The sequence below is a fragment of the Oncorhynchus masou genome, chromosome 29 (assembly GCF_036934945.1).
Source record: "Oncorhynchus masou masou isolate Uvic2021 chromosome 29, UVic_Omas_1.1, whole genome shotgun sequence".
In the NCBI taxonomy this organism is placed as follows: domain Eukaryota; kingdom Metazoa; phylum Chordata; class Actinopteri; order Salmoniformes; family Salmonidae; genus Oncorhynchus; species Oncorhynchus masou.
Window position 1 is genome coordinate 16277244 of NC_088240.1, and position 26481 is coordinate 16303724.

General features: G+C 46.1%; 1 protein-coding gene and 1 pseudogene across 4 annotated transcripts in view; both read left to right on the plus strand.

Moving 5' to 3' along the window:
* The first annotated feature begins 1322 nt into the window (after positions 1 to 1322).
* LOC135521116 (lanC-like protein 3) lies at positions 1323 to 5298 on the plus strand (annotated as a pseudogene).
* A 2744-nt stretch (positions 5299 to 8042) lies between these two features.
* xk (X-linked Kx blood group (McLeod syndrome)) overlaps positions 8043 to 26481 on the plus strand; it is a 34273-nt gene continuing 15834 nt past the window's right edge. For all 4 annotated transcript variants that reach the window (XR_010452263.1, XR_010452261.1, XM_064944134.1 and 1 more), the window contains exons 1-2: positions 8043 to 8396; positions 24399 to 24661. Coding sequence is in view for 2 of the 4 variants with exons in the window: in XM_064944134.1 (XP_064800206.1) it covers positions 8152 to 8396; positions 24399 to 24661 (508 nt within the window). In the remaining 2 variants the exon portion in view is untranslated. The remainder of the gene's footprint in view (positions 8397 to 24398; positions 24662 to 26481) is intronic.

Below are 26481 nucleotides of genomic sequence, written 5' to 3' on the forward strand. Positions count from 1 at the left end.
CAAGCATTGCCAGGGCTGGAAGTTATTACTATTAATTTAAGATAAGGAAAGAGCACAGGTTTCAGAGCATTGATGGCATTTTATTTCTCTAACTCAATCACAAATGACATTCAGCCTCTCTCTCTGTCTTCACTTCAATGAAAGGGGGCAGAATTTACATCATAGTTCAGATTAGTATCTGGATTTCCCAGGCAACCAACGCTCCCCTCTATCGCATAGAGAACTGATTATTTGTGTCTAAAATGAACTCATCTCTATTGTTCAGTTCATTTGTCTGAAACAGACTGTGGATATCCCAGAGAGAAATCAGTTATTTCTCAAAGCCATCGTTTGAACGAGTCATTCAAGACTCCTTATACAATTACCACCTCCCACAGAGTTAGAACCGCAGCAGGAAACAATAGGAATAAAAGTAATCTAAGAAATATAATTTAAAAAATAATCTATTAAAAGCACTTTCCTGAACGTCGTGAACTCTCTGAACTATATTACAATAATTGATATAATGTTGTCGTTGTGCCGCTCATTGTGACGCAATGAGTTTTAGCATCACGGACAGCAACTGGTCCGACGCTCTAGCCGTATATGGAACCGCGAGAACATCTGTGCATTCCGCCTTCATCCTCTCGCGTTTGAAAAATATTTCTCAACGGGGTGCTCCGGCCAGCGAAGGCACTCTTGCTTTGATCTGCAACGCAAAAAAACGTGATTACCGTCTGTGTATGGACATCGTGCATCATATATAGCTGAGTCCTGTCTACTCGCATTGCATTCAGTGATCAAAGGGGAATAACACGTTCCCATAGGCATTTTTGGTCTATAGGCCTACTAACTATGTCCAACTTTGTTTGGTTTTAAACCAAATGAAAAAAGGTATAGTTTACATTTGACGTTCATTGCATGAATAACAAGCCGTGTGTAAACTTGTGCATATACCACCATCTACTGGTAATACGCCTGTACTTGGAAGGCATGTATGAGATAAGACTTGTTGCTGGTCTGTGATTCTTCTGAACAAAAGTGGTTGGGATAATTTGCTTTTAATTGATTGATTAACAAAAAAATATTTGTCTTCAAACACTAGGCACATGATGTTGGAATAACAATAACAAATCGGCATTGATTGAGGGGGATAGAGAATGCGGTGTTGAGAATACAAGTCCCATACATTTTAGGTAGATTATGGTTGGTAGAATAAGACATTTCCGGGTTCCTTGAAGACTCCTGACCATCACCAATATTAGGCTACCAGACATTTTATCCAAGGCGTTTAACAGTCAGTGGTAGGCTATTGGCCAGTGCATTGCTTCTTTCCATTGGTGATGGAAAACACCCGTTGGCCGTTTCGCCGACTACAAAGGTGCGTTTCTCGTAGGTCAAAGCGTCGAATCGGTGGTACCCACGGTCAATGCCTTTATAGAGAAGATTCTAAACAAGGTGCCACTCGACTGCGACGGTGGGCTATACGACGGTCCCGCTGGGGTGGCAGACATGCTGTACCATGTCTCCGAATGGGCTTTGTTTTCCGACCACAGGGATACTTATCTCAAAACCTCAAAGCAGATAATTGACGTGTCTGTGGGGTACGTGGATGGGGAGAAGGACACAAACATGCAGGCCTCATTTCTCCTCGGCGGGGGCTTCTATACCGTCGCCGCGATGGTGTACAAAGCCCTGGGCATGGCGGACTTCGTGAAGCCGCTTACCAAATCTCGGAACCTGTGGAAGATATGCTTACTCATCAATTTCTTGGAGTGCGGCTCTGGCGAGCTGTTCGTGGGGCGGGCGGGGTACCTGTGCGCTGACCTGGTGGTGAAACAGAAACTGGGGATAGAGGTGAGAGCCTGAGGGGACAGGGAAAATACCAATTACTAAAATAAAAAAATGATTAGGCCTACTGACTAGGAGATATATGACCTGAAAAAGAATGTATCTCTACTGGCTCTCCTGGCTCCATATTCCCTGATCTCAAACATTACTTTAATGAAATAAACTTCTCACATCGAATGTCACAGATTCTTAGCAAGGATCAGATCCAGGCCATTTGCCAGGCTATCATAGAGTCTGGTAAACAGTATGCCATGAGGAAGAGAAAGCCCTATCCTCTCATGTACTCCTACTATGGGACTGAGTATTTGGGTAAGTAGGCCTACATGTCTAGCCTACATGGTTGAGTGGCAGGAGGCGGGATTACTAATGAGTTTATATTGTCATGAGGGCCTTAAATGACCTCTTTGTCATTTGTGTGACGCCTTCACTCTTATCTGAAAGGACTAGATAGGTGAAAGCCCAGTTGCAGCCACAATACCCAGACCCACCACCTCAACAGAACACAATACCCAGACCCACCGCCTCAACAGAACACAGTACCCAGACCCACCGCCTCAACAGAACACAGTACCCAGACCCACCACCTCAACAGAACACAATACCCAGACCCACCACCTCAACAGAACACAATACCCAGACCCACCACCTCAACAGAACACAATACCCAGACCCACCACCTCAACAGAACACAATACCCAGACCCACCACCTCAACAGAACACAATACCCAGACCCACCACCTCAACAGAACACAATACCCAGACCCACCGCCTCAACAGAACACAGTACCCAGACCCACCACCTCAACAGAACACAGTACCCAGACCCACCACCTCAACAGAACACAATACCCAGACCCACCACCTCAACAGAACACAATACCCAGACCCACCACCTCAACAGAACACAGTACCCAGACCCACCACCTCAACAGAACACAATACCCAGACCCACCACCTCAACAGAACACAATACCCAGACCCACCGCCTCAACAGAACACAGTACCCAGACCCACCGCCTCAACAGAACACAGTACCCAGACCCACCACCTCAACAGAACACAGTACCCAGACCCACCGCCTCAACAGAACACAATACCCAGACCCACCGCCTCAACAGAACACAGTACCCAGACCCACCGCCTCAACAGAACACAGTACCCAGACCCAGACCCACCGCCCCAACAGAACACAGTACCCAGAACCACCGCCTCAACAGACCACAGTACCCAGACCCACCGCCTCAACAGAACACAGTACCCAGAACCACCGCCTCAACAGAACACAATACCCAGACCCAGACCCACCGCCTCAACAGAACACAGTACCCAGAACCACCGCCTCAACAGAACACAGTACCCAGAACCACCACCTCAACAGAACACAGTATCCAGAACCACCACCTCAACAGAACACAATACCCAGACCCACTGCCTCAACAGAACACAGTACCCAGAACCACCGCCTCAACAGAACACAGTACCCAGACCCACCGCCCCAACAGAACACAGTACCCAGACCCACCGCCTCAACAGAGCACAGCACCCAGACCCACCACCTCACCAGAACACAGTACCCAGACCCACCGCCTCAACAGAGCACAGCACCCAGACCCAGACCCACCTCCCCAACAGAACACAGTACCCAGACCCACAGCCTCAACAGAGCACAGCACCCAGACCTGGACCCACCACCTCAATAGAACACAAGTGTTCCATGTGTCCAGCATTTGACTGCAAGAGTCACAGGGTATTCTCTAATGGAATCAGGGAGGCTGTCTTTTTGAATGGATGCAGGCTATTGAATCATGTGCTTTATGTTTGTATGTACTGCTTGTGTGTGTGCACCTGTGTTTCTCTCTCCAGGTGCAGCCCATGGCCTGTCGTCGGTGCTGCAGATGCTGCTGTGTTACCAGGAGGTGCTGAATGGAGGGGACAGGGATCTGGTCGGGCAGATTGTGGACTTCCTCATGAACTAGGAGCAGAACGGTAACTGGCCGGCCGAGCTGGGAGCCATGACAGAGAGGGAGAATGAGCTGGTGCACTGGTGCCATGGTGCGCCAGGTACACTTTCAATATGGCTCTTAATTGATCGATGTACTGATTTAGATAATATAGATACAATAAGAGGTAAGTGGTTTCCCAGGTTTCCAATGTAATTGATGCTCATGCCTCTTCCCAGGTGTAGCCTACCTCTTTGACAAAGCCTACCTGATCAATAGGAAGCCCCAGTACCTGGACACATGTATCCGTAGTGGGGAGCAGGTGTGGCTGAAGGGCCTGCTGAAGAAAGGTCCAGGGATCTGCCATGGAATGGCAGGCAGTGCCTATGTCTTCATTCTATTGTATCGCCTCACAGGGAACTCCAAATACATCTACCGTGCTCAGAGGCATGGAGGCTTAGTTGGACAAATCGCTGCTGTTCTCTGTTTCCCTCTCTCTCTTTCTCTGTCTCCTGTACTCTTCTAATATCTCCTTTCTTCGTTTATCTCCCCTTATCTCACCCTTGTTGAAAGTCCATAGCTTCTAGTGGCTTCCTCTCCTTGTTCTGCACCGATCTGAAAACACAGGCTGGGTTAAAGCAACGTAGTGGATTCCTCTCCTTGGTCTGCACCGATCTGAAAACACAGGCTGGGTTAAAGCAACGTAGTGGCTTCCTCTCCTTGGTCTGCACCGATCTGAAAACACAGGCTGGGTTAAAGCAACGTAGTGGCTTCCTCTCCTTGGTCTGCACCGATCTGAAAACACAGGCTGGGTTAAAGCAACGTGGTGGCTTCCTCTCCTTGGTCTGCACTGATCTGAAAACACAGGCTGGGTTAAAGCAACGTAGTGGATTCCTCTCCTTGGTCTGCACTGATCTGAAAACACAGGCTGGGTTAAAGCAACGTAGTGGATTCCTTGCAGCGCAGTGCTTTCACCTGACGTGCTCTTTCACATCAGCACATATGTGGTGATAGGACATGAGAAGAGGAAGCAGCTTTTGACTATTGAGATGCAACCCCCTGTTCTGCCTCACCCTCACCAAAGATACTGTATATAATGACGAGATGGTTTTGTCTCCACCCTAACAATGGGAGTCGTTGTCCCAAAGGTGGGAAGACAGGCGATATGCTTATCAGTCTGCTTATTAAACGCAATGAGCCCATAGAAACACATTGAATAACACTACGTGGACAGATGTTGACGGTAGTGGACCCACAAGCTTCGCCTCTTCCTCTCTGCCCTGACCCAAGTCTCCTTTTTTCTCCCCACAGGTTTGCAGAGTTCCTGTTTACGGAAGAGTTCAAGGTGGGCTCCTGCTCAGACACCAGTGTTTATAGTCTGTTTGAGGGCCTGTCTGGAACCGTTTTCTTCTTGGTTGACCTCCTTCAGCCCGACCAATCAGAGTTCCCACTCTTCAGTGTGTTTGTGTGATTAAGGCTACGGTTGAACAATGCATCCTTCCTTCCTCCTTACATTACAAGGATGGCTCACCACAGAATTAAAACTTGAACTGGTTATGTGATCACTGATTGTTCTTTTATTAATGTGAAGTGTTTTTGTGATTCTTAGATGAAATGTGTTGTTAATATCTGAGGGCGAGGGTGTCGCTATCAATGTGAGACATTTCTCCCAGAACAACTATGCTCTGCTGACGTTGACGTTCTGTTTTATTTCCTGTCTGATAAAAATATGAAAGCCTCCCTTTAAAACCAAATCAAATTATATTGGTCATATACACATGGTTAGCAGATGTTAATGCGAGTGTAGCAAAATGCTTGTGCTTCTAGTTCCAACAGTGCAGTAATATCTAACAAATTCACAACAACTACCTTATACACACAAATGTAAAGGGATGAATAAGAATATGTACATATAAATATATAGATGAGCGATGGCCGAGCAGCATAGGCAAGGTGTAATAGATTATATAAAATACAGCAGCAGCCTCTCTGAGTTAGTGATTGCTGTTTAGCAGTCTGATGGCTTTGAGATAGAAGCTGTTTTTCAATCTCTCGTCCCAGCTTTGATGCGCGATGGTCGTGTGGCATAGGCAAGATCCAGTAAATAGTATAGAATACAGTATATACAGTTGAAGTGGGAAGTTTACTTACACTTTAGCCAAATACATTTAAACTCAGTTTTTCACAATTCCTGACATTTAATCTTAGTAAAAATTCCCTGTCTTAGGTCAGTTAGAATCTCCACTTTATTTTAAGAATGTGAAATGTCAGAATAATAGTAGAGAGAATGATTTATTGCAGCTGTCCTCTCTTTCATCACATTCCCAGTGGGTCAGAAGTTTACATACACTCAATTTGTATTTGGTAGCATTGCCTTTAAATTGTTTAACTTGGGTCAAACATTTTGGGTAGCCTTCTACAAGCTTCCCACAATAAATTGGGTGAATTTTGGCCCATTCCTCCTGACAGAGCTGGTGTAACTGAGTCAGGTTTGTAGGCCTCCTTACTCGCAAACGCTTTTTCAGTTCTGCTCACAAATTTTCTATAGGATTGAGGTCAGGGCTTTGTGATGGCCCCTCCAATACCTTGACTTTGTTGTCCTTAACCCATTTTGCCACAACTTTGGAAGTATGCTTGGGGTCATTGTCCATTTGGAAGACCCATTTACAACCAAGCTGTAACTTCCTGACTGATGTCTTGAGATGTTGCTTCAAAATGTACAGATAGTTTTCTTTCCTCATGATGCCATCAATTTTGTGAAGTGCACCAGTACCTCCAGCAGCAAAGCACCCCCACATGATGCTGCCACCCCCACATGATGCTGCCACCCCCATGCTTCACGGTTGTTAACAAGAAATGTGTGGAGTGGTTGAAAAATGAGTTTTAATGAATCCAACCTAAGTGTATGTAAACTTCCAAATTCAAATGTACATATGAGATGAGTAATATAGGATATGAAAACAATATTAAAGTGGCATTATTTAAAGTGACCAGTGATTCCTGTATTACATCCATTTCTTGAAGTGGTCAGAGATTTGAGTCTGTATGTTGGCAGCAGCCTCTCTATGGCTGTTTAACAGTCTGATGGCCTTGAGTTAGAAGCTGTTTTACAGTCTCAGTATTTTTGGCCTTCCTGCGACATCGACATCGGGTGTTGATGGTGTCCTGGAGGGCAGGTAGTTTGCCCCCGGTGATGCATTGTGCAGACCGCATTACCCCCTGGAGAGCCTTGCGGTTGAGGGTGGTGCAGTTGCCGTACCAGGCGGTGATACAGCCCGACAGGATGCTCTCGATCAGTGGTCTAAAACACTGCATCTCAGTACAAGAGGTGTCACTGCAGTACTTGGTTCAAATCCAGGCTGCATCACTTCTGGCAGTGATAGGGCCCGTCGTTGTGGACTATGAATCCCATTGTTAGGGCGGAGACACAAGCATCTCGACACTATATCCATGTTCTCTGTTTACTGTGCAAATACAAATAAGAGTAATGGAGAGCACTGTATAATATGGCATACTTAGCATACTGATAGGTATTAGGCCTACACAGGTCAACACATGGTTCACTGGAGGGTGCTGTTAAAATAGGTCCAAATATCATCATTAGTAATCTGGATCAACTCAAACCATTGTTTACCACCTGGGAATTCTTGCAACTTTATTGCAACTTTCTTAAGACACATTAAACGGAGTTTTTAACATGAGCCATTTGCTTCACTGTATGGCAACAGCCGTACATTCATTTGTACCCTGATATTTGGTGAGCTACTCTCCAGTTGAAAAATGCCAAATTTCTTATGGACGCTATCTGTGATGTTACTCTCTGAACTGGTCTTACTTGAGAACACTAGATTAGACTGTATCTGTGACCAATTTCTTTGGTAGGAAATCTGTTGAGGTCAATGTTTCCATGTGTTGCATTGTCAATATGTAGGTAGGCTACCTGTTCTTTAAAGATAACCTCTTGATAATGTATACTGTATACGATAATGTGGGCCTATTGATATATTCATGTAAAGCCTCCTATAATATTGTGGCATTTTTTCCTTACATGTGTACTTTATTGATTTGCAGGATCATTAAAGCCTTCCAAATTGAGGATTAGTACTGTTATTTTTGTTGTTGTTGAACAGCGATGAGGGCGCCTCTCAATGTTTTTATCATTAGTTCTTCGCACACATGAGCGCAATGCGAACTCAACGCGCCACCTATCGGTCCTTTCCGGAACTACACCACTAGACGAGAAATAGCCTGTCAAATAGATGAGCCCTAGACACAGCAAGCGCTCGACAGGAGAGCATCTCCCTCACGGAGTCGGCTCTCGGTTAATGCACGATGGTAGGGAAGAGCGGCCCGCCTTCCCCGATGGCTGAGTGAGTGAGGATGCGACTCCCCAGCTCCATATTTGTTTCGGTGTCTCTGTTCACGGCTGAGACCACGGCAGCCCTCTACCTCAGCTCTACATACCGCTCCGACGGCGACCAGATCTGGCAAGGGCTCACCCTCCTCTTCACCCTAGTAACGTCGGTGCTCGTGCAGCTGACGCTCACCTTCATTCACCGGGACCTTAGCAGGGACCGACCGCTTGTTCTGCTGCTTCACATCCTGCAGCTCGGACCCATCGTGAGGTAAGTAGCCGGTTAAAGAGGGGAGAGAGCCGTGCTCTCCTACAGTTTCCCGTTATTTATGTGCGCTCTACCATCACCACACCGAGCCACCTCCAGATCCGTAGCATCATGCAGTTGTAAGTAGGCTAGTCCACCACTGCTGATCTCTAAAGCTGCCTGGCAAAGATTGTGCAATATCTCGCCTTGAATGAAAATGTTTGGTAGACAATGATCAAACCGTGGCTGAAATGAGTGACAACGTCTTGGGTGATTCAATGTTGTTTCAATACAATGGAGATTTAAATTCCCCCAACTGTCGGGGGAATGCTCAATGTGTAACCTCATAAGAATATTATAGCCTGACGATGGAGAATCGGAGCTCAACGTGTCAGTCTTGCTGTCTTTGTTGTTGTGGCCCTTTTGTCTCTTGCTACAGGCCACAACACACTGCGCCGTGCGCAGTAGGGCCTGCAGAGCCAGGGGCGGATTTAGTCATTTGGATGCCCCAGGCAGAGCCCAGGTTGTACAACCTGGAGTCAGGGGCAGAGATAACATTGTAACCGTTTATTTGGGACACCCGAAATAGTATAATATGTTAAGTTTAGTATGGCATGTATTAAGTTGTGAATGTCCATCATCCATTTTGTATGATATATTATGATCACAATATGACAAATTGCAATTCCTACAATATGTTATAAATTGCAATTCCTACAGTATGTTGCAAATTGCAATTCCTACAATATGTTACGAATTTGCTAAATATATGATATCTTACGAATTCCGATGTTAGCATTCTAATGTTAGCATAGATAGGTAGCTAATGTTAACTAGGCTAGGGGTTAAGGTTAGGGTTAATGTCAGCAGAGGCTCCTTAGAGGAGGAAAGGGAGGACAATCCTACTCAGTGAATTTCCTAAAATTAAAAATAGTGAAACATTAAAAAGTTAGCCTTTTTAGATAAAACTACATTAAATATATTAATGTCACCAAACTGATTAAAACACACTGTTTTGGAATGAAGGTCTACTGTAGCCCCAACAGCACTCTTTGGGGTTGCACCATGGTGTAGCCAGAGGACAAGATGTTTTCCATCCGCCTCAGGGTACATTGACTTTAATACAAAACCTATTGAACCTCATCCATAGACTTACACAGTAATTATTAAGACTTACGGAGGATGTCCTCCAACCTACAGGAGCTCTTGCAGCATGAACTGACATGTTGTCAACCTGTAACGGCTCTCGTCGGTGGAAGGAAGAGTGGACCAAAGCGCAGCGTGGAAAGTGTTCATGATATTTAATTTCAAGAAACACTCAAACAAAAATAACAAATCCTGAAAAAACAAAAGCGAAAAGTTCCGTTATGCACAGATGCTAAACAGAAACCTCAAGAATATTATACCCAAAGGTGCGGACTCCGGCCGCAAACCTGAACCTATAGGGGAGGGTCCGGGTGGGCATCTACTCTCGGTGGGGGCTCCAGTGCGGGACGCAGACCCCGCTCCACTTTAGGCTCCCCACACTTCGGTGGCGCCTCCAGTGCAGGGATCATCGCCGGGACCTCCGGACCATAGATCGTCGCTGCAAGCTCTTGACTGGGGACCGTCGCTGCAAGCTCTTGACTGGGGACCGTCGCTGGAGGCTCCGGACTAGGGACCGTCGCTGCAGGCTCCGGACTGGGGACCGTCGCTGCAGGCTCCGGACTGGGGACCGTCGCTGCAGGCTCCGGACTGGGGACCGTCGCTGCAGGCTCCGGACTGGGGACCGTCGCTGCAGGCTCCGGACTGGGGACCGTCGCTGCAGGCTCCGGACTGGGGACCGTCGCTGCAGGCTCCGGACTGGGGACCGTCACTAGAGGCTCCGGACTGGGGACCGTCGCTGCAGGCTCCGGACTGGGGACCGTCGCTGCAGGCTCCGGACTGGGGACCGTCGCTGCAGGCTCCGGACTGGGGACCGTCGCTGCAGGCTCCGGACTGGGGACCGTCGCTGCAGGCTCCGGACTGGGGAACGTCACTAGAGGCTCCGGACTGGGGACCGTCGCTGCAGGCTCCGGACTGGGGACCGTCGCTGCAGGCTCCGGACTGGGGACCGTCGCTGCAGGCTCCGGACTGGGGACCGTCGCTGCAGGCTCCGGACTGGGGACCGTCGCTGCAGGCTCCGGACTGGGGACCGTCGCTGCAGGCTCCGGACTGGGGACCGTCGCTGCAGGCTCTGGACTGGGGACCGTCGCTGCAGGCTTCGTACGTGGAGTCGGAACAGGTTTCACCGGACTGAGGAACGTACAGGAAGCCTGGTACGTTGAGCTGCCACAACGCGTCCTTGCTGGATACCCACTTTAGCTCGGTGAGTGTGGAGAGCTGGCACAGGACGCACTGGGCTAAGAAGGCGCACTGGAGGCATAGTGCATATTGCCGGCGCAGGATATACTGGGCCGTGGAGGCTCACTGGAGGGTCTGGAGCGTAGAGCTGGCACAACACGTCCTGGCTGAATACCCCCTGTAGCACGGCACGTGCAGGGAGCAGGCACAGGCCGCACTGGGTTGTGCTGGCGAACTAGGGATACTGTGCGTAGAGCTGGCGCAGGATATCCTGGGCCGAAGAAACGCACCGGAGACCAGGAGCGCTGAGCCGGCACAATCCATCCTGGCTGAATGCCCACTCTAGCACGGCAACTGCGGGGAGCTTGCACAGAGCGCACCGGTGCGCATCCACTTGAACCGTGACCAACTCCTCACTGTATTTACAGGGAGTTGGTTCTCGTTCACCCCTTAGTTCCGCTCGTTCCGCTCGCCAACCCGTGTGCCCCTCCCAACATTTTTTTGGGGCTGCCTCTCAAGCTTCCGTCATTGAGCTAACTCTTTGTATAGTTGCCGTTCCACTCTCGCTGCCTCCATCTGCTCCCTTGGACGGCGATACTCCCCGGCCCGTGTCCAGGGTCCTTCCCCCTCCAGGATTTCCTCCCATGTCCAGTTCTCCTGGCCACGGTGCTTGGTCCTTTTTTGGTGGGGTGTTCTGTAACGGCTGTCATCGGTGGAAGGAAGAGTGGACCAAAGCGCAGTGTTGAAAGTGTTCATGATATTTATTTTCAAGAAACACTCAAACAAAAATAGCAAATCCCCAAAAAACGAAAGCCAACAGTTCCGTCAGGCACAGACACTGAACAGAAAATAACACCCCACAAAACCCAAACGGAAAATCACAACTTATATATGATCCCCAATCAGAGACAACGATAGACAGCTGCCTCTGATTGGGAACCACACTCGAAAAAAACAACAAAGAAATAGAAAACATAGATTTTCCCACTCGAGTCACACCCTGACCTAACCAAACATAGAGAATAAATAAGGATCTCTAAGGTCAGGGCATGACACCACCCAATCAAAGGATCAGAGAATGAATCTATTAAAAAAAAGCTAATGCAGTGCATAAAATGTGGTGAGTAGAGAAAGACAATAGTTGAACTGTTTTGAACAAATTAATTTATAAAAAAATTAAGGAGAAGCAGCAGAGAGAGAGAGCTATATTTAGTTATTTTTTTACTTTCACTTCCACTTCCATAACTAACTAATGTAGCTCACTAATTTAGCCTACTCAAACACCCAGCTCAAAAAAAGAGAAATGCTATTTATATTAGCTGGCTATCCAACACCGGAACTCTTCCAAGTCAAGGTAAACTTTCGTTTTTATTAATTTATTGCCACTGGGGCCCGCCGGTGAAACTGCTAAACTGCTTGCTTTACACTGTACTGCGTGATTGTAGCGGGTTTACTAATGCATTAGGTCTAGTAGCTATGTTGACTATGACGTTAGCTAATATGGTGACATTGACAACGATGTAGGCTGTGTGTAGTGGTTAGCGGTTATGGTATGAAGGTTTGGCTTGAATCGTTTTTTTTTGCCTGGTCACAGAGAGCTGTTGTGTTGTGCACTGAATTCCACAAGCGAAGGGAAAATGTGAGAGTACGAGAGCAGGTAGATGCGAGAAGGAATAATACAACGAGCAAAGTGATGTTGATGTTTGTATGTGGCTGCTATGAAAGTGAACTGTGTGTGCGGGTGATCAGGGGTGTACTCATTCTGCTGATTCTGTTGAAAACCTTTCTTAAACAGAACGAAACGAGGATAAACCTACCTGAATTTGTCCAATAGAAACGCTTGTTTGCAACTGTTTGGACTAATGATTATACCCTCGATCAGCTAGATGTGAATGTGTCACTGTCTGTCACCTTGGTGACTCCAATTGTCTCTCGACCTGTTGAACTACGTTATAAAGTTTCATTCTTCGGCTAGGATGTAGCAACCTCGTGATGGGTATAGGGAAAATGATCATGTAGTAGCCTAAACCTATCGATGTTACATTGAGCTGGGCGAATGGAATATGAATGAGGGAGGTGGCCTTGAGTGGAGCATGGGGGGCCTCAAGCGGAGAAATTATAACAAATAAATGATTCCTAGTATTATTTGTTTTAAATTATTCCCAGCTCACAAGACCCCTTGATGATGTGAGGTCTGAGGCAATTGCCTATTCTGCCTTATGGTAAGTCCGCCACTGTGCAGACCTGATCAATAAGCCTCGTCCCATGATCAATATAGCACACCGCAAACCACTGCAGCACCGCATGAACAACACACCAACCGCTTTAGTTGCATAAGGAGCCTTGATTTAAAGACCCTGGAATGCGACCGACCATTGACCACTCATTACTCTAATCAAATGCCCTAAATAACACATAGGCCTATCAATATACAGTCAATTCATTATGGAGGCCCTAGCTGAAAATATATCAAATTTGTCTTTGCTATAGCTGCCTGAGCAATAATCCACAGTGCAGGTCTATTGTGAGATATGAACTTGTGTTTGGTTTATATGTCGATTGTCCATGACAGCAGCTCAGTATTCCCATGACTGGTGTTGAATCAGAGGTAATATAACACCCATAGCCATAATCTTCTCCTGCTGAGTCTCTTTTGCTTAATGATTTTCTTGACCTCCCATGGCACTGCTGTCTTTGTGTGGGAGGGCAAACCTCCAAGAATACCTTGACAGTTCTGTCCTACTGGATAAAAAGGTATACCCAAACTCGCTTCAGGCCAGCTTAAATGAAAAAGGTGGATCAGGTGCTCGACCGAGGGACTTGAAAATCCAAAGAACATTCCTTCAACTGGTGACTATCCGGGAGAATAAAGAGGATCACTGTTTCTGTGTAAATCTGATAGATTTATTGACAAGACAAACAGTTCTGCCCTACTGTCATGGTCCCTGACCAATAAATAACTAAGCTGGATTAGCAGTGACTATGCAGTATGTATCCCTGAATAACCCCCATACGTATATAGCCCATATACACCCCATAATAGACCAGGCCCTACCCTGTCCCAGACACTTAGTTATCAGTAAGCCCAGTACTGGCCTGGCCATCTGCCCTTCATGGCCAGACTCAGTAGGAATGTATACTAATCCCATCTCTAGAGAGACACACTGACCACAGTTCTTCCCACTGGATGGATGCACCAAATAATCACAGACACGCACAGTTTTGGAATCTGCAAACCAGAGGACTACAGAAAACACCCACCCAATAGCTACAGAATACACCCATGGTGTTGCAGCCTTCTGCAATGGAATATGCAAATAGTAGAATCATTGGGTATTACCCTTGGACTCAAGGGGCTCAGTTGATTTGAGTTTCACTGACCAGGGCCGTAACAACATATGAGGACACCGAGGTCCGGACCTCAGTAATTTTGTCTAATTTGAAGGGGAAAAAAATAATACAAATATAAATGTTATACACAATAAAGAAAATAATTTACGAATCAACATCTAAATATTGCTGCCAGCGCTGATGAAAGCTCAGAAAGCTTATTTTCTTGATCTGACTGAGTTCTAATCACACAGGTCTGCCTCTTTGCGAATGAGTGGAATCATGAACAGTGGTTTGTTTTTTATGTTCGCCTGCTTCTGCCCGATTTGCCTTTTTAGCAGCACATTCACCACTCTCAAACGGCTTACTCCGCCCTCTGATGGCACAGGCCAAGGGCCTGAGACGTGAAACAAACCACCCCATCTCGGAGCCGACTCAAGTAGGCAACTAGAGACGCTGCTGACATTGTGTTTGCGAGATGCCGGACAAAAGGCCAGTTTAAAACCGTCCTGCGACTCATGCCGTGTCAACAGACATTCGCCCAAACAAACAAAAACCGACTCTCTGAGAATGCTGATGAATAGCCACTTTTAGATATGTCAGTCAGTCAGGGGCTAGTAGCCAGTAGATACTTCTATTGCAATAACGTTGAAGGGCTCTGGCTAGTATTACTTAGCCAGCTAAGCCAATACATCACTGATATAGTGATTTGAGGCAATGTCTTAAGTAGTTGAACATGTTATTACTCCAATCTCGTTTTAATTTTTGTACAAAAAAACACTTTATCAAATCAAATCATATTTGATTTGTCACATGCCCTGAATACAACCTTACAGTGAAATGCTTGCTTACAAGCCCTTAACCAACAATGCAGTTAAGAAAATACATTTTAAAAAGTAAGATATAAGATTAACAAATAATTAAAGGGCAGCAGTAAATAACAATAGCGGGGCTATATACAGGGGGTACCGGTACATAGTCAATGTGCTGGGGCACCGGTGTCGAGATAATTGAGGTAATATGTACATGTAGGTAGAGTTATTAAAATGGCTATGCATAGATAATAACAGAGAGTAGCAGCAGCGTTCCAGAGGGGGGAGGCAAGGCAAATAGTCTGGGTAGCCATTTGATTAGATCTTCAGGAGTCTTATGGCTTGGAGGTAGAAGCTGTTTAGAAGCCTCTTGGACCTAGACTTGGTGCTCCGGTACCGTTTTCCGTGTGGTAGCAGGGAGAACAGTCTGTGATTAGGGTGGCTGGAGTCTTTGACCATTTTTAGGGCCTTCCTCTGACACCGCCTGGTATAGAGGTCCTGGATGGCAGGAAGCTTGGCCCTGTGATGTACTGGGCCGTACTCACTACCCTCTGCAGTGACTTGCGGTCGGAAGCCGAGCAGGTGCCATACCAGGCTGCCGCAGTCATCCCCCTCTTCAAAGGGGGAGACACCCTGGACCCAAACTGTTACAGACCTATATCCATCCTGCCCTGCCTATCTAAGGTCTTCGAAAGCCAAGTCAACAAACAGGTCACTGACCATCTCAAATCACACCGTACTCCGCTACTTCTCCGCTGTGCAATCTGGTTTCCGAGCCGGTCACGGGTGCACCTCAGCCATGCTCAAGGTACTAAATGATATCATAACGGCCATCGATAAAAGACAGTACTGTGCAGCCGTCTTCATTGACCTTGCCAAGGCTTTCGACTCTGTCAATCACCATATTCTTATCGGCAGACTCAGTAGCCTTGGTTTTTCTGATGACTGCCTTGCCTGGTTCGCCAACTACTTTGCAGACAGAGTGCAGTGTGTCAAATCGGAGGGCATGCTGTCCTGGCCTCTGGCAGTCTCTATGGGGGTACCACAGGGTTCAATTCTCGGGCCGACTCTTTTCTCTGTATACATCAATGATGTTTCTCTTGCTGCAGGTGATTCCCTGATCCACCTCTACGCAGACGACACCATTTCATATACTTCCGGCCCGTCCTTGGACACTGTGCTATCTAACCTCCAAACAAGCTTCAATGCCATACAACACTCCTTCCGTGGCCTCCAAATGCTCTTAAACGCTAGTAAAACCAAATGCATGCTTTTCAACCGTTCGCTGCCTGCACCCGCACGCCTGACTAGTATCACCACCCTGGATGGTTCCGACCTTAAATATGTGGACATCTATAAGTACCTAGGTGTCTGGCTAGACTGCAAACTCTCCTTCCAGACTCATATCAAACATCTCCAATCGAAAATCAAATCTAGAGTCGGCTTTTTATTCCGCAACAAAGCCTCCTTCACTCACGCCGCCAAACTTACCCTAGTAAAACTGACTATCCTACCGATCCTCGACTTCGGCGAGGTCATCTACAAAATAGCTTCCAACACTCTACTCAGCAAACTGGATGCAGTTTATCACAGTGCCATCCGTTTTGTCACTAAAGCACCTTATACCACCCACCACTGCGACTTGTATGCTCTAGTCGGCTGGCCCTCGCTACATATTCGTCGCCAGACCCACTGGCTCCAGGTCATCTACAAGTCCATGCTAGGTAAAGCTCCGCCTTATCTCAGTTCACTGGTCACGATGGCAACACCCACCCGTAGCACGCGCTCCAGCAGGTGTATCTCACTGATCATCCCTAAAGCCAACACCTCATTTGGCCGCCTTTCATTCCAGTTCTCTGCTGCCTGTGACTGGAACGAATTGCAAAAATCGCTGAAGTTGGAGACTTTTATCTCCCTCACCAACTTCAAACATCTGCTATCTGAGCAGCTAACCGATCGCTGCAGCTGTACATAGTCTTATCGGTAAATAGCCCACCCAATTTTACCTACCTCATCCCCATACTGTTTTTATTTATTTACTTTTCTGCTCTTTTGCACACCAATATCTCTACCTGTACATGACCATCTGATCAGTTATCACTCCAGTGTTAATCTGCAAAATTGTAATTATTTGCCTACCTCCTCATACCTTTTGCACACAATGTATATAGACTCTTTTTTTTCTACTGTGTTATTGACTTGTTTATTGTTTACTCCATGTGTAACTCTGTGTTGTCTGGTCACACTGCTATGCTTTATCTTGGCCAGGTCGCAGTTGCAAATGAGAACTTGTTCTCAACTAGCCTACCTGGTTAAATAAAGGTGAAATAAAAATAAAAATAAAAAGGCAGTGATGCAACCAATGGTGCAGCTGTATATTCTTTTGAGTATCTGAGGACCCATTGCCAAATCTTTTCAGTCTCCTGAGGGGGAGTAAGAACAAATTCTTATTTACAATGACAGCCTACCCCGGCCAAACCATAACCTGGACGACTCTGGGCCAATTGTGCGCCGCCTTACGGGATTCCCAATCACGTCAGGTTGTGATACAGCCTGGAATCAAACCAGGGTCTGTAGTGACACCTCCAGCACTGAGATGCAGTGCGTTAGACCGCTGCGCCACTTGGGAGCCCCTATCTATAACAGTGGACACTCACTGACACTATGGCTAGCCTGTGGGTATGTGTGATGTTGTGTTTCCTAGTTGAACAGATGGATGGATATGTGATGTCATACATCACTCAAAGCTGATGGGGTGTTGTTGAATAATGCTTGGCAGTAACGGCCTCTGGATATATGGCCTGCATCTCTTGAGTCTAAAATGTAATGATGGGTCTAAAAGCATGTATCTCTGACTCACGCCCTTGCTCCTCCATTGCACAGGCAGCTCTAAGAATAGCACATGTTGCTGCTTCCTGGTTCTTATCTGTGATAACACAAGTGGAGAAGGCAGGGTATCAGTCTGCACAGAAGCAGGAGGCCACATCCTGAAAACATACAGCATACACTAGACTGTGAAGTGAGGCCAAATGACCAAGATGTACATTTCTGCTTCTGGAATGTTTGGAGATGTTTAATTGAATAGTTCTAATTACATTTATTTGAAAGGGGCAGTACACAGGAAACAAGTGCCACCATGTGCCAGATTTAGACATGAGGGCAATTCCCATCGACTCCCTGGGCAGGTGGTTAAAGCATCTAAATAGCTTTGTTCTAGTCTTTCTCCATTAACATGATTGAGTTACCCATTGTGACTTATTCATTTATATTTTATTCACTCTCACCCTAGCTGCTCCAGTTCTCCATTACAAGTCTGTGATCACTTTCCTACTGTTGTAATTATGTTCTGAAGCCAGCCCCTTGCCTGCAGTCTCTAGTTGCCACACACACACACACACACACACACACACAAACACACACACACACACACACACACACACACACACACACACACACACACACACACACACACACACACACACACACACACACACACTAATTCATCATACAGGTCTAATTGGAAATGCTATGCGACGCTGGGACACTAAATCCCTTAATTGCAATTTCAATATGCTTCACCATCAAGGTAGCTATATGACGGACTGTATGTTGTATGTAGGGCCCAAAGATGTTTTTTTCCCATGTGACCTGAACTATTCGGAGATCTATAGCCTCAGGCCCAGTGTCCTTGTCAGGGCATATGGTCAAGTAAAATGCCTGGGCCTAGACTACTACTGTATAGCATACTGATACGTGTTGGCTCTGATATTTAGCAAGTGTGTTGCTAAAGCTGTTAGGATTAGGATAGGGTTAGCAGTAGAGTTAGCAGTTAGCAGCGCAGCCTTTTAGCTGATGCATACTATTACCACTTTGCGTGTCACTGGGAAGCTGTTTAGCCTGATAAACAGCCTGTCCCTCACTGGCCCTGTGACCGTAAAGCTCCCTGCCTCGTCTTTTATTGGCACCGTGGACCAGAGCTGCTTTACCCAGACAGAGTGAATGAGTTATACTGCCCTGGCCCTGGCCCACAGCCCAGTCACACACCCTCCCACCCGGGCCTTTAGTCTTTAGCCGCATTGGAAGATGACTGCCTCGAGTCTACTGCTCTACTGAGAAGCCTGGGTAGGTCATGTTGACTAATGTGTGGAGCTGCAACTGGTCAACTCACGGATAGAGTTTGGGGTGTTACTATGGGACGTAGTAGATCCAGCTGGCTGTTGATAGTAGTGTTTATGTTGATAGTGTTGCAGGTGGTGTTTATGTTGATAGTGTTGCAGGTAATGTTTATGTTGATAGTGTTGCAGGTGGTGTTTATGTTGATAGTGTTGCAGGTGGTGTTTATGTTGATATTCAAAATGTATTATTTTATTATTTATTATTATTTAATTTATTCAAATTAAATTGTCACATACACATGGTTAGCAGATATTAATGCGAGTGTAGTGGAATGCTTATGCTTTTAGTTTCTGGCAGTGCAGTAATATCTAACAGGTAATCTAACAAACCCCAACAACTACCTAATGCACACAAATCTAAAGGGGTGAATGAGAATATGTACATATAAATATATGGACGAGTGATGGCTGAGCGGCATAGGCAAGGTGCAATAGATGGTATAAAATACAGAATATACATGTGATATGTGTAATATAAGATATGTAAACATTAATTGGCATTATTTAGAGTGGCATTGTACAAAGTGACTAGTGACTAGTCCATTTATTAAAGTGGCCAGTGATTGGGTATCAATGTGGGCAGCAGCCTCTCTGAGTTAGTGATGGCTGTTTAGCAGTCTGGTGGCCTTGAGATAGAAGATATTTTTCAGTCTCTCGGTCCCAACTTTGATGCACATGTACTGACCTCGCCTTCTGGATGGTAGCGGTGTGAACAGGCAGTGGCTCGGGTGGTTGTTGTCCTTGATGATCTTTTTGGCCTTCCTGTGACATCGGGTGCTGTATGTGTCATGGAGAGCAGGTAGTTTGCCCCCGGTAATGCGTTGTGCAGACTGCACTACCCTCTGGATAGTGTTGAGAGTCAGTGAAGTGGAGAAGTTGTTTCCTACCTTCACCACCTGGGGGAGGCCCGTTGAAAGTCCAGGACACAATTGCACAGGGTGGGGTTGAGACCCAGGGCCTCCAGCTTAATGATGAGCTTGGAAGGGTACTATGGTGTTGAATGCTGAGCTGTAGTCAATGAACAGCATTCTCACATAGGTATTCCTCTTGTCCAGATGGGATAGAGCAGTGTGCAGTGTGATGGCGATTACGTCGTCTGTGGACCTTTTGGGGCGGTATGCAAACTGAAGTGGGTCTAGGGTGGCTGGTAAGGTGGAGGTGATATGATCCTTGACTGGTCTCTCAAAGCACTTCATGATGACAAGTGAGTGCAATGGGGCGGTAGTCATTTAGTTCAGTTTACTTTGCCTTCTTGGGTACAGGAACAATGGTAGCCATCTTGAAGCATGTGGGAACAACAGACTGGGATAGGGAGCGATTGAATATGTCCGTAAACACACCAGCCAGCTGGTCTGCGCATGCTCTGAGGACACGGCTATGGATGCCGTCTGGGCCAGCAGCCTTGCGAGGGTGAACACGTTTAAATGTTTTACTTACGTCAGCCACAGAGAAGGCGAGGGCAGGGCACAGTCTTTGTTAGCGGGCCATGACAGTGGCACTGTATTATCCTCAAAGCGGGCAAAGAAGGTGTTTAGTTTGTCTGGAAGCATGACGCCGGTGTCCGTGACGTGGCTGGTTTTCTTTTTGTAGTCCGTGATTTCTTGGAGACCCTGCCACATACGTCTTGTGTCTGAGCTGTTAAATTGTGACTCCACCTTGTTCCTGTACTGGCATTTCACTTGTTTGATTGCCTTGCGGAGGGAGTAAATACATTGTTTATATTCAGTCATGTTCCCAGACCTCTTTCCAAAGCAAGATGGCTTTGGGGGCTTTGTATGCATCGCGAAAGTTAGAGTAGCAGTGGTCGAGGGTATAACTCATGCACGTAGCACAATCAATATGCTGGTAGAATTTAGGTAGGTTTGTTCTCAAATTTGCTTTGTTAAAATCCCAGGCTATAATAAATGCAGCCTCAGGATATATGGTTCCCAGTTTGCATATATTCCAGTGAAGTACCTTGAGGGCCGCCGTGGTGTCTGCTTGAGGGGGAATGTACACAGCTGTCCATAACTGCCGAGAATTATCTTGGTAGGTAAAATGGCCGGCATTTGATTGTAAGGAATTCTAGGTCGGGTGAGCAGAAGGACTTGAGTTCCTGTATGTTGTTATGATTACCCCATGAGTCGTTAATCATGAAGCATACACCTCCACCCTTCCTCTTCCCAGAGAGGTGATAATCTCTGTCTGCACAATGCATGGAGAAGCCTGGTGGCTGAACTGATTCTGACAACATATCCAGAGAGAGCCATGTTTCCATGATGAGCCATGTTTCCGTCTCTCTGGAAGGCAACCCTTGCTCGAATTTTGTCTACCTTGTTGTCAAGAGACTGAACATTGGCTAGTAGTATACTCGGGAGTGGTGGGCAATGTGCATGTTTACGGAGCCTGACCAGGTGGCCGCTTCGTCTGCCCCTTCTGCGGCGCTGTTGTTTTGAGTCGACTACTGGAATTAGATCCATTGTCCTGGGTGGTGGTCTGAACATAGGATCCACTTCGGGAAAGTCGTATTCCTGGTCGTAATGTTGGTAAGTTGATGTTGCTCTTATATCCAATATTTCTTCCCGGTTGTATGTAATAAGACTTAAGATTTCCTGGCGTAACAATGTAAGAAATAATACATTAAAAAAGTTTCCTAAGAACTCAATGCGAACATCTCTGTCGGACGCCATCTTGTGAATAGTGTTGCAGGTGGTGTTTATGTTGATATTGTTGCAGGTGGTGTTTATGTTGATAGTGTTGCAGGTAATGTTTATGTTGATATTGTTGCAGGTGGTGTTTATGTTGATAGGGATGCAGATGGTGTTTATGTTGATAGTGTTGCAGGTGGTGTTTATGTTGATAGTGATCTAGGTGGTGTTTATGTTGATAGTGTTGCAGGTGGTGTTTATGTTGATGGTGTTGCAGGTGGTGTTTATGTTGATAGTGTTGCAGGTGGTATTTATGTTGATAGTGTTGCAGGTGGTGTTTATGTTGATAGTGATGCAGGTGGGGTTTACGTTGATAGTGATACAGGTGGTGTTTATGTTGATGGTGTTGCAGGTGGTGTTTATGTTGATAGTGTTGCAGGTGGTATTTATGTTGATAGTGTTGCAGGTGGTGTTTATGTTGATAGTGATGCAGGTGGGGTTTACGTTGATAGTGTTGAAGGTGGTGTTTATGTTGATAGTGTTGCAGGTGGTGTTTATGTTGATAGTGTAGCAGGTGGTGTTTATGTTGATAGTATTGAAGGTGGTGTTTATGTTGATAGTGTTGAAGGTGGTGTTTATGTTGATAGTGATCTCGGTGGTGTTTATGTTGATAGTGTTGCAGGTGGTATTTATGTTGATAGTGTTGCAGGTGGTGTTTATGTTGATAGTGATGATAGAGATGTGCGTTATTCTAGTCGTGCCATATGTGTGATGATGCTGTTGGTAAGGGAGCTCCGTATCTATGGCAGTTCATTGATGTTTGTTTTTGTTTCTATTGTTGTATGTTATCATCAATGGATTCTAGAGGCTGTATTTTCCAGCGATTGCAGGATTTGTATTTATTTGTATTTATTTCACCTTTATTTAACCTGTTAGGCTAGTTGAGAACAAGTTCTCATTTGCAACTGCAACCTGGCCAAGATAAAGCAAAGCAGTTTGACACATACAACAACACAGAGTTACACATGGAATAAACAAACATACAATCAATAATACAGTAGAAATATATATATACAGCATGTGCAAATGAGGTAGGATAAGAGAGGTAAGGCAATAAATAGGCCATGGTGGCAAAGTAATTACAATATAGCAATTAAACACTGGAATGGTAGAATGTGCAGAAGATGAATGTACAAGTAGAGATACTGGGGTGCAAAGGAGCAAGATAAATAAATAAATACAGTATGAAATACAGGGGATGAGGTAGATTGGATTGGCTATTTACAGATGAGCTATGTATGAATTGGTGCAGAGATCTGTGAGCTGCTCTAACAGCTGGTGCTTAAAGCTAGTGAGGGAGGCAAGAGTCTCCATCTTTAGTGATTTTTGCAGTTCGTTCCAGTCATTGGCAGCAGAGAACTGGAAGGAGAGGCGACCAAAAGGAAGAATTGGCTTTGGGGGTGACTAGAGAGATATACCTGCTGGAGCGTGTGCTACGGGTGGGTGCTGTTATGGTGACCAGTGAGCTGAGATAAGACGGGGCTTTACCTAGCAGAGACTTGTAGATGACCTGGAACCAGTGGGGTTGGCGATGAGTATGAAGCGAGGGCCAGCCAACGAGAGCGTACAGGTTGCAGTGGTGGGTAGTATATGGGGCTTTGGTGACAAAACGGATGGCACTGTGATAGACTGCATCCAATTTGCTGAGTAGAGTGTTGGAGGCTATTTTGTAAAGGACATTGCCGAAGTCGAGGATCGGTAGAATGGTCAGTTTTACGGGGGTATGTTTGGCAGCATGAGTGAAGGAGGCTTTGTTGCGAAATAGGAAGCCAATTCTAAATTGAATATTGGATTGGAGATGTTTAATGTGAATCTGGAAGGATAGTTTACAGTCTAACCAGACACCTAGGTATTTGTAGTTGTCCACATATTCTAAGTCAGAACCGTCCAGAGTAGTGATGCTGGATGGGCGGGCAGGTGCTGGCAGCGATCGGTTGAAGAGCATGCATTTAGTTTTACTTGCATTTAAGAGCAGTTGGAGGCCACGGAAGGAGAGTTGTATGGCATTGAAGATCATCTGGAGGTTAGTTAACACAGTGTCCAAAGACGGGCCAGAAGTATACAGAATGGTGTCATCTGGATCAAAGAATCACCTGCAGCGAGAGCGACATCATTGATGTATACAGAGAAGAGAGTCGGCCCGAGAATTGAACCCTGTGGCACCCCCATAGAGACTGCCAGAGGTCAGGACAACTGAACTCCGTCTGAGAAGTAGTTGGTGAACCAGGCGAGGCATTCATTTGAGAAACCAAGGCTGTTGAGTCTGCCAATAAGAATGTTGTGATTGACAGAGTTGAAAGCCTTGGCCAGGTCGACGAATACGGCTGCACAGTAATGTCTCTTATCGATGGTGGTTATGATATCATTTAGGACCTTGAGCGTGTCTGAGGTGCACCCATGACCAGCTCTGAAACCAGATTGCATAGCGGAGAAGGTACAGTGTGATTCGAAATGGTCGGTATTCTGTTTGTTAACTATAAGGATAAGATATTGTGTGAAAATACAGAAAAGTTCTTGCACACTGTTAAGAGTTTGAGACACTCCCATGGGTTTGGTATCCACAGCACTGTTCATAATGTCTTCCACATCTTCCCTCGTTATTTTAGTATTTTTGTGCTGCTGTAGGTGTGTGGAGTTCTTGGGTACACCACTGCATTAATCATGTTTTCTGTGTGTGTGTGTGTTCCTCTGCTGCTGTAGGTGTCTGGAGGCGTTCTGTATCTACGGCAGTGTGGGCCGGGTAGAGGAGCCGTATGTCAGCATCACGCGGAAACGCCAGATGCCCAGGGGGGGCCAGTCTGAGGAGGTGGAGAGACAGGTGGGGCAGGCAGAGGGCAAGCTGTTCACCCACCGTGCCGCCTTCGCCCGCACCTCTGTCATCCAGGCCTTCCTGGGCTCCGCCCCCCAGCTCACCCTGCAGCTCTACATTTGTGTCCTGCAACAGGGGGTGTCCATTGGCAGAGGTGAGTGGTGTGTGCGTGTGTTTGACTGTGTGTGTTTGTGTGTGTGTGAGGTGGAGAAGTTTGACTTATAGTTGTTTCAATTTTCAGTGTCTGTAAATGTTTGTGTTTCTAGGCATGTGCGCGCGTGTGTGTGTGAGTGCGTGTATGTTTTCTCTCTGTTTGATCACACTTGAGTCATCTTGAGTTCCATGCGTTGAAGGACAGAGGCCCCCAGCTTTCTCAGTATATAGGAACTTCTTTGAGCCTGCACATGAACATAGTTGAGTTATATCTGCTTGTTACCCCCTATAGAGGCTCACTACAGAGACACAGTCCTTCCCCCAAATCCCTCCAGGCCGGTCCACCCCCCTCAGAGCAGTTTCACTATGGCGTGGGCTGATTAGCTAAGTGCCACGTTGGAAATAAGCGGATGGTGTTTTCATGACTCAAAGTGGTATTACGCAACACTCTCCAGCACTCTGCTATCAAGGTATTTTATTTAGATCACCGTCTTCAAACTCACTGTTTGAAATAACTGTTTTTATCCACCATCTGAATCATGATTATGCATAATATAGCAACTAGTATCACAGACACATTTGAGTTAGGTCACACAGTCTGCTAATACTTCCCTGTTTTATTTTCTGTTATTGAGAATGCCATTCCAGACTGAAGAACTGCTTTGCTGTGTGAGACTGAGTGTGACTAGAGGAAAAGCTTCAAGCTGTTTTGGTGGTCAGGCAGAATCTGACAGTTCTATGCTATCAAAACAAAAGTGTCATGTGTTGACGACGTGAACTATGGCACTTGATATTGCAAATGCTAATCTGTAAATTGATCCAGTGGATCTTGTTTCTATTGTAATGTGTGTACACATTCAAATTTCTCTCAGCCTATCACACAATGTTATGCAAATGAGTTGCTGTATGTGATGATGCTGGGGGGGGGGGTGCTGAGTCGCAGTGGGTTTGGAGAGGCGCTTGTGTGCGTCAGGTTAGTGTTGGGGTGCACTGTGTTCATCCAAATAAATTACAACTTGATTATTTCATGGAAAATCATCGTCCTAGACTGTTTATGCTAGTTAATAACCTACCTGTACGTTTCGGTGGCCTTACAGAGTCGTTACAAATTGGTGGCAGCGGATTTTGGGATTAACAAATCAATTAGCTAACAGCAACTCACTCGTTTGGCTAACATTAGCTTGCTATCTGTGTGGGAAAATGGAGGGAGAAGTCAAACAACCCGGGAACAGCAATCGACAGATGGTGGTAGATCAGCCAGGTGCAATGGACAGGCAGATTGACTGGCTGGCATTCATGTCAGAATCATTTGAGTGGAAAGAATGGACTGCTTGGATTGAACCGTTTGAGTTGGATCGTTTGAACTTTCCCAATGCTTTCACTGAGGGAAATGTGCATTTTGAGCATACTGACTGGAATCTTACCTTTTTTTCAGGACAGGAAACTTAACGTGGGTGAGTGCATTCGTAAATTTGGCCATGATTTAAGCAGGCTAGCTTCAAGGGTTTACCCAGATTAGACTGTGTGCGCACGTGATTCGCTTGCACGAGACCATTTTATTACACAGTGGTTGCAGTGATCTTCGTATTCACCTGCGCAAGACAGGACCAGAAATATTGGAAAGGGAATTAGCATTGCTACAGAGCTTGATCAGATAAGACAGCTAGAATTGCTGGAAAGCCAAGACACTGCACAATACAAAGTGAACATGTGTGGTACAAGCAAGGTCACTCTGCCTCCAGTTGGAGACAACATCAGAGTTCCAAAAGAGATGTTTGAGTCATTGTGTGAGAGCTTTGCACAGTGGTCCGAGGTACAACA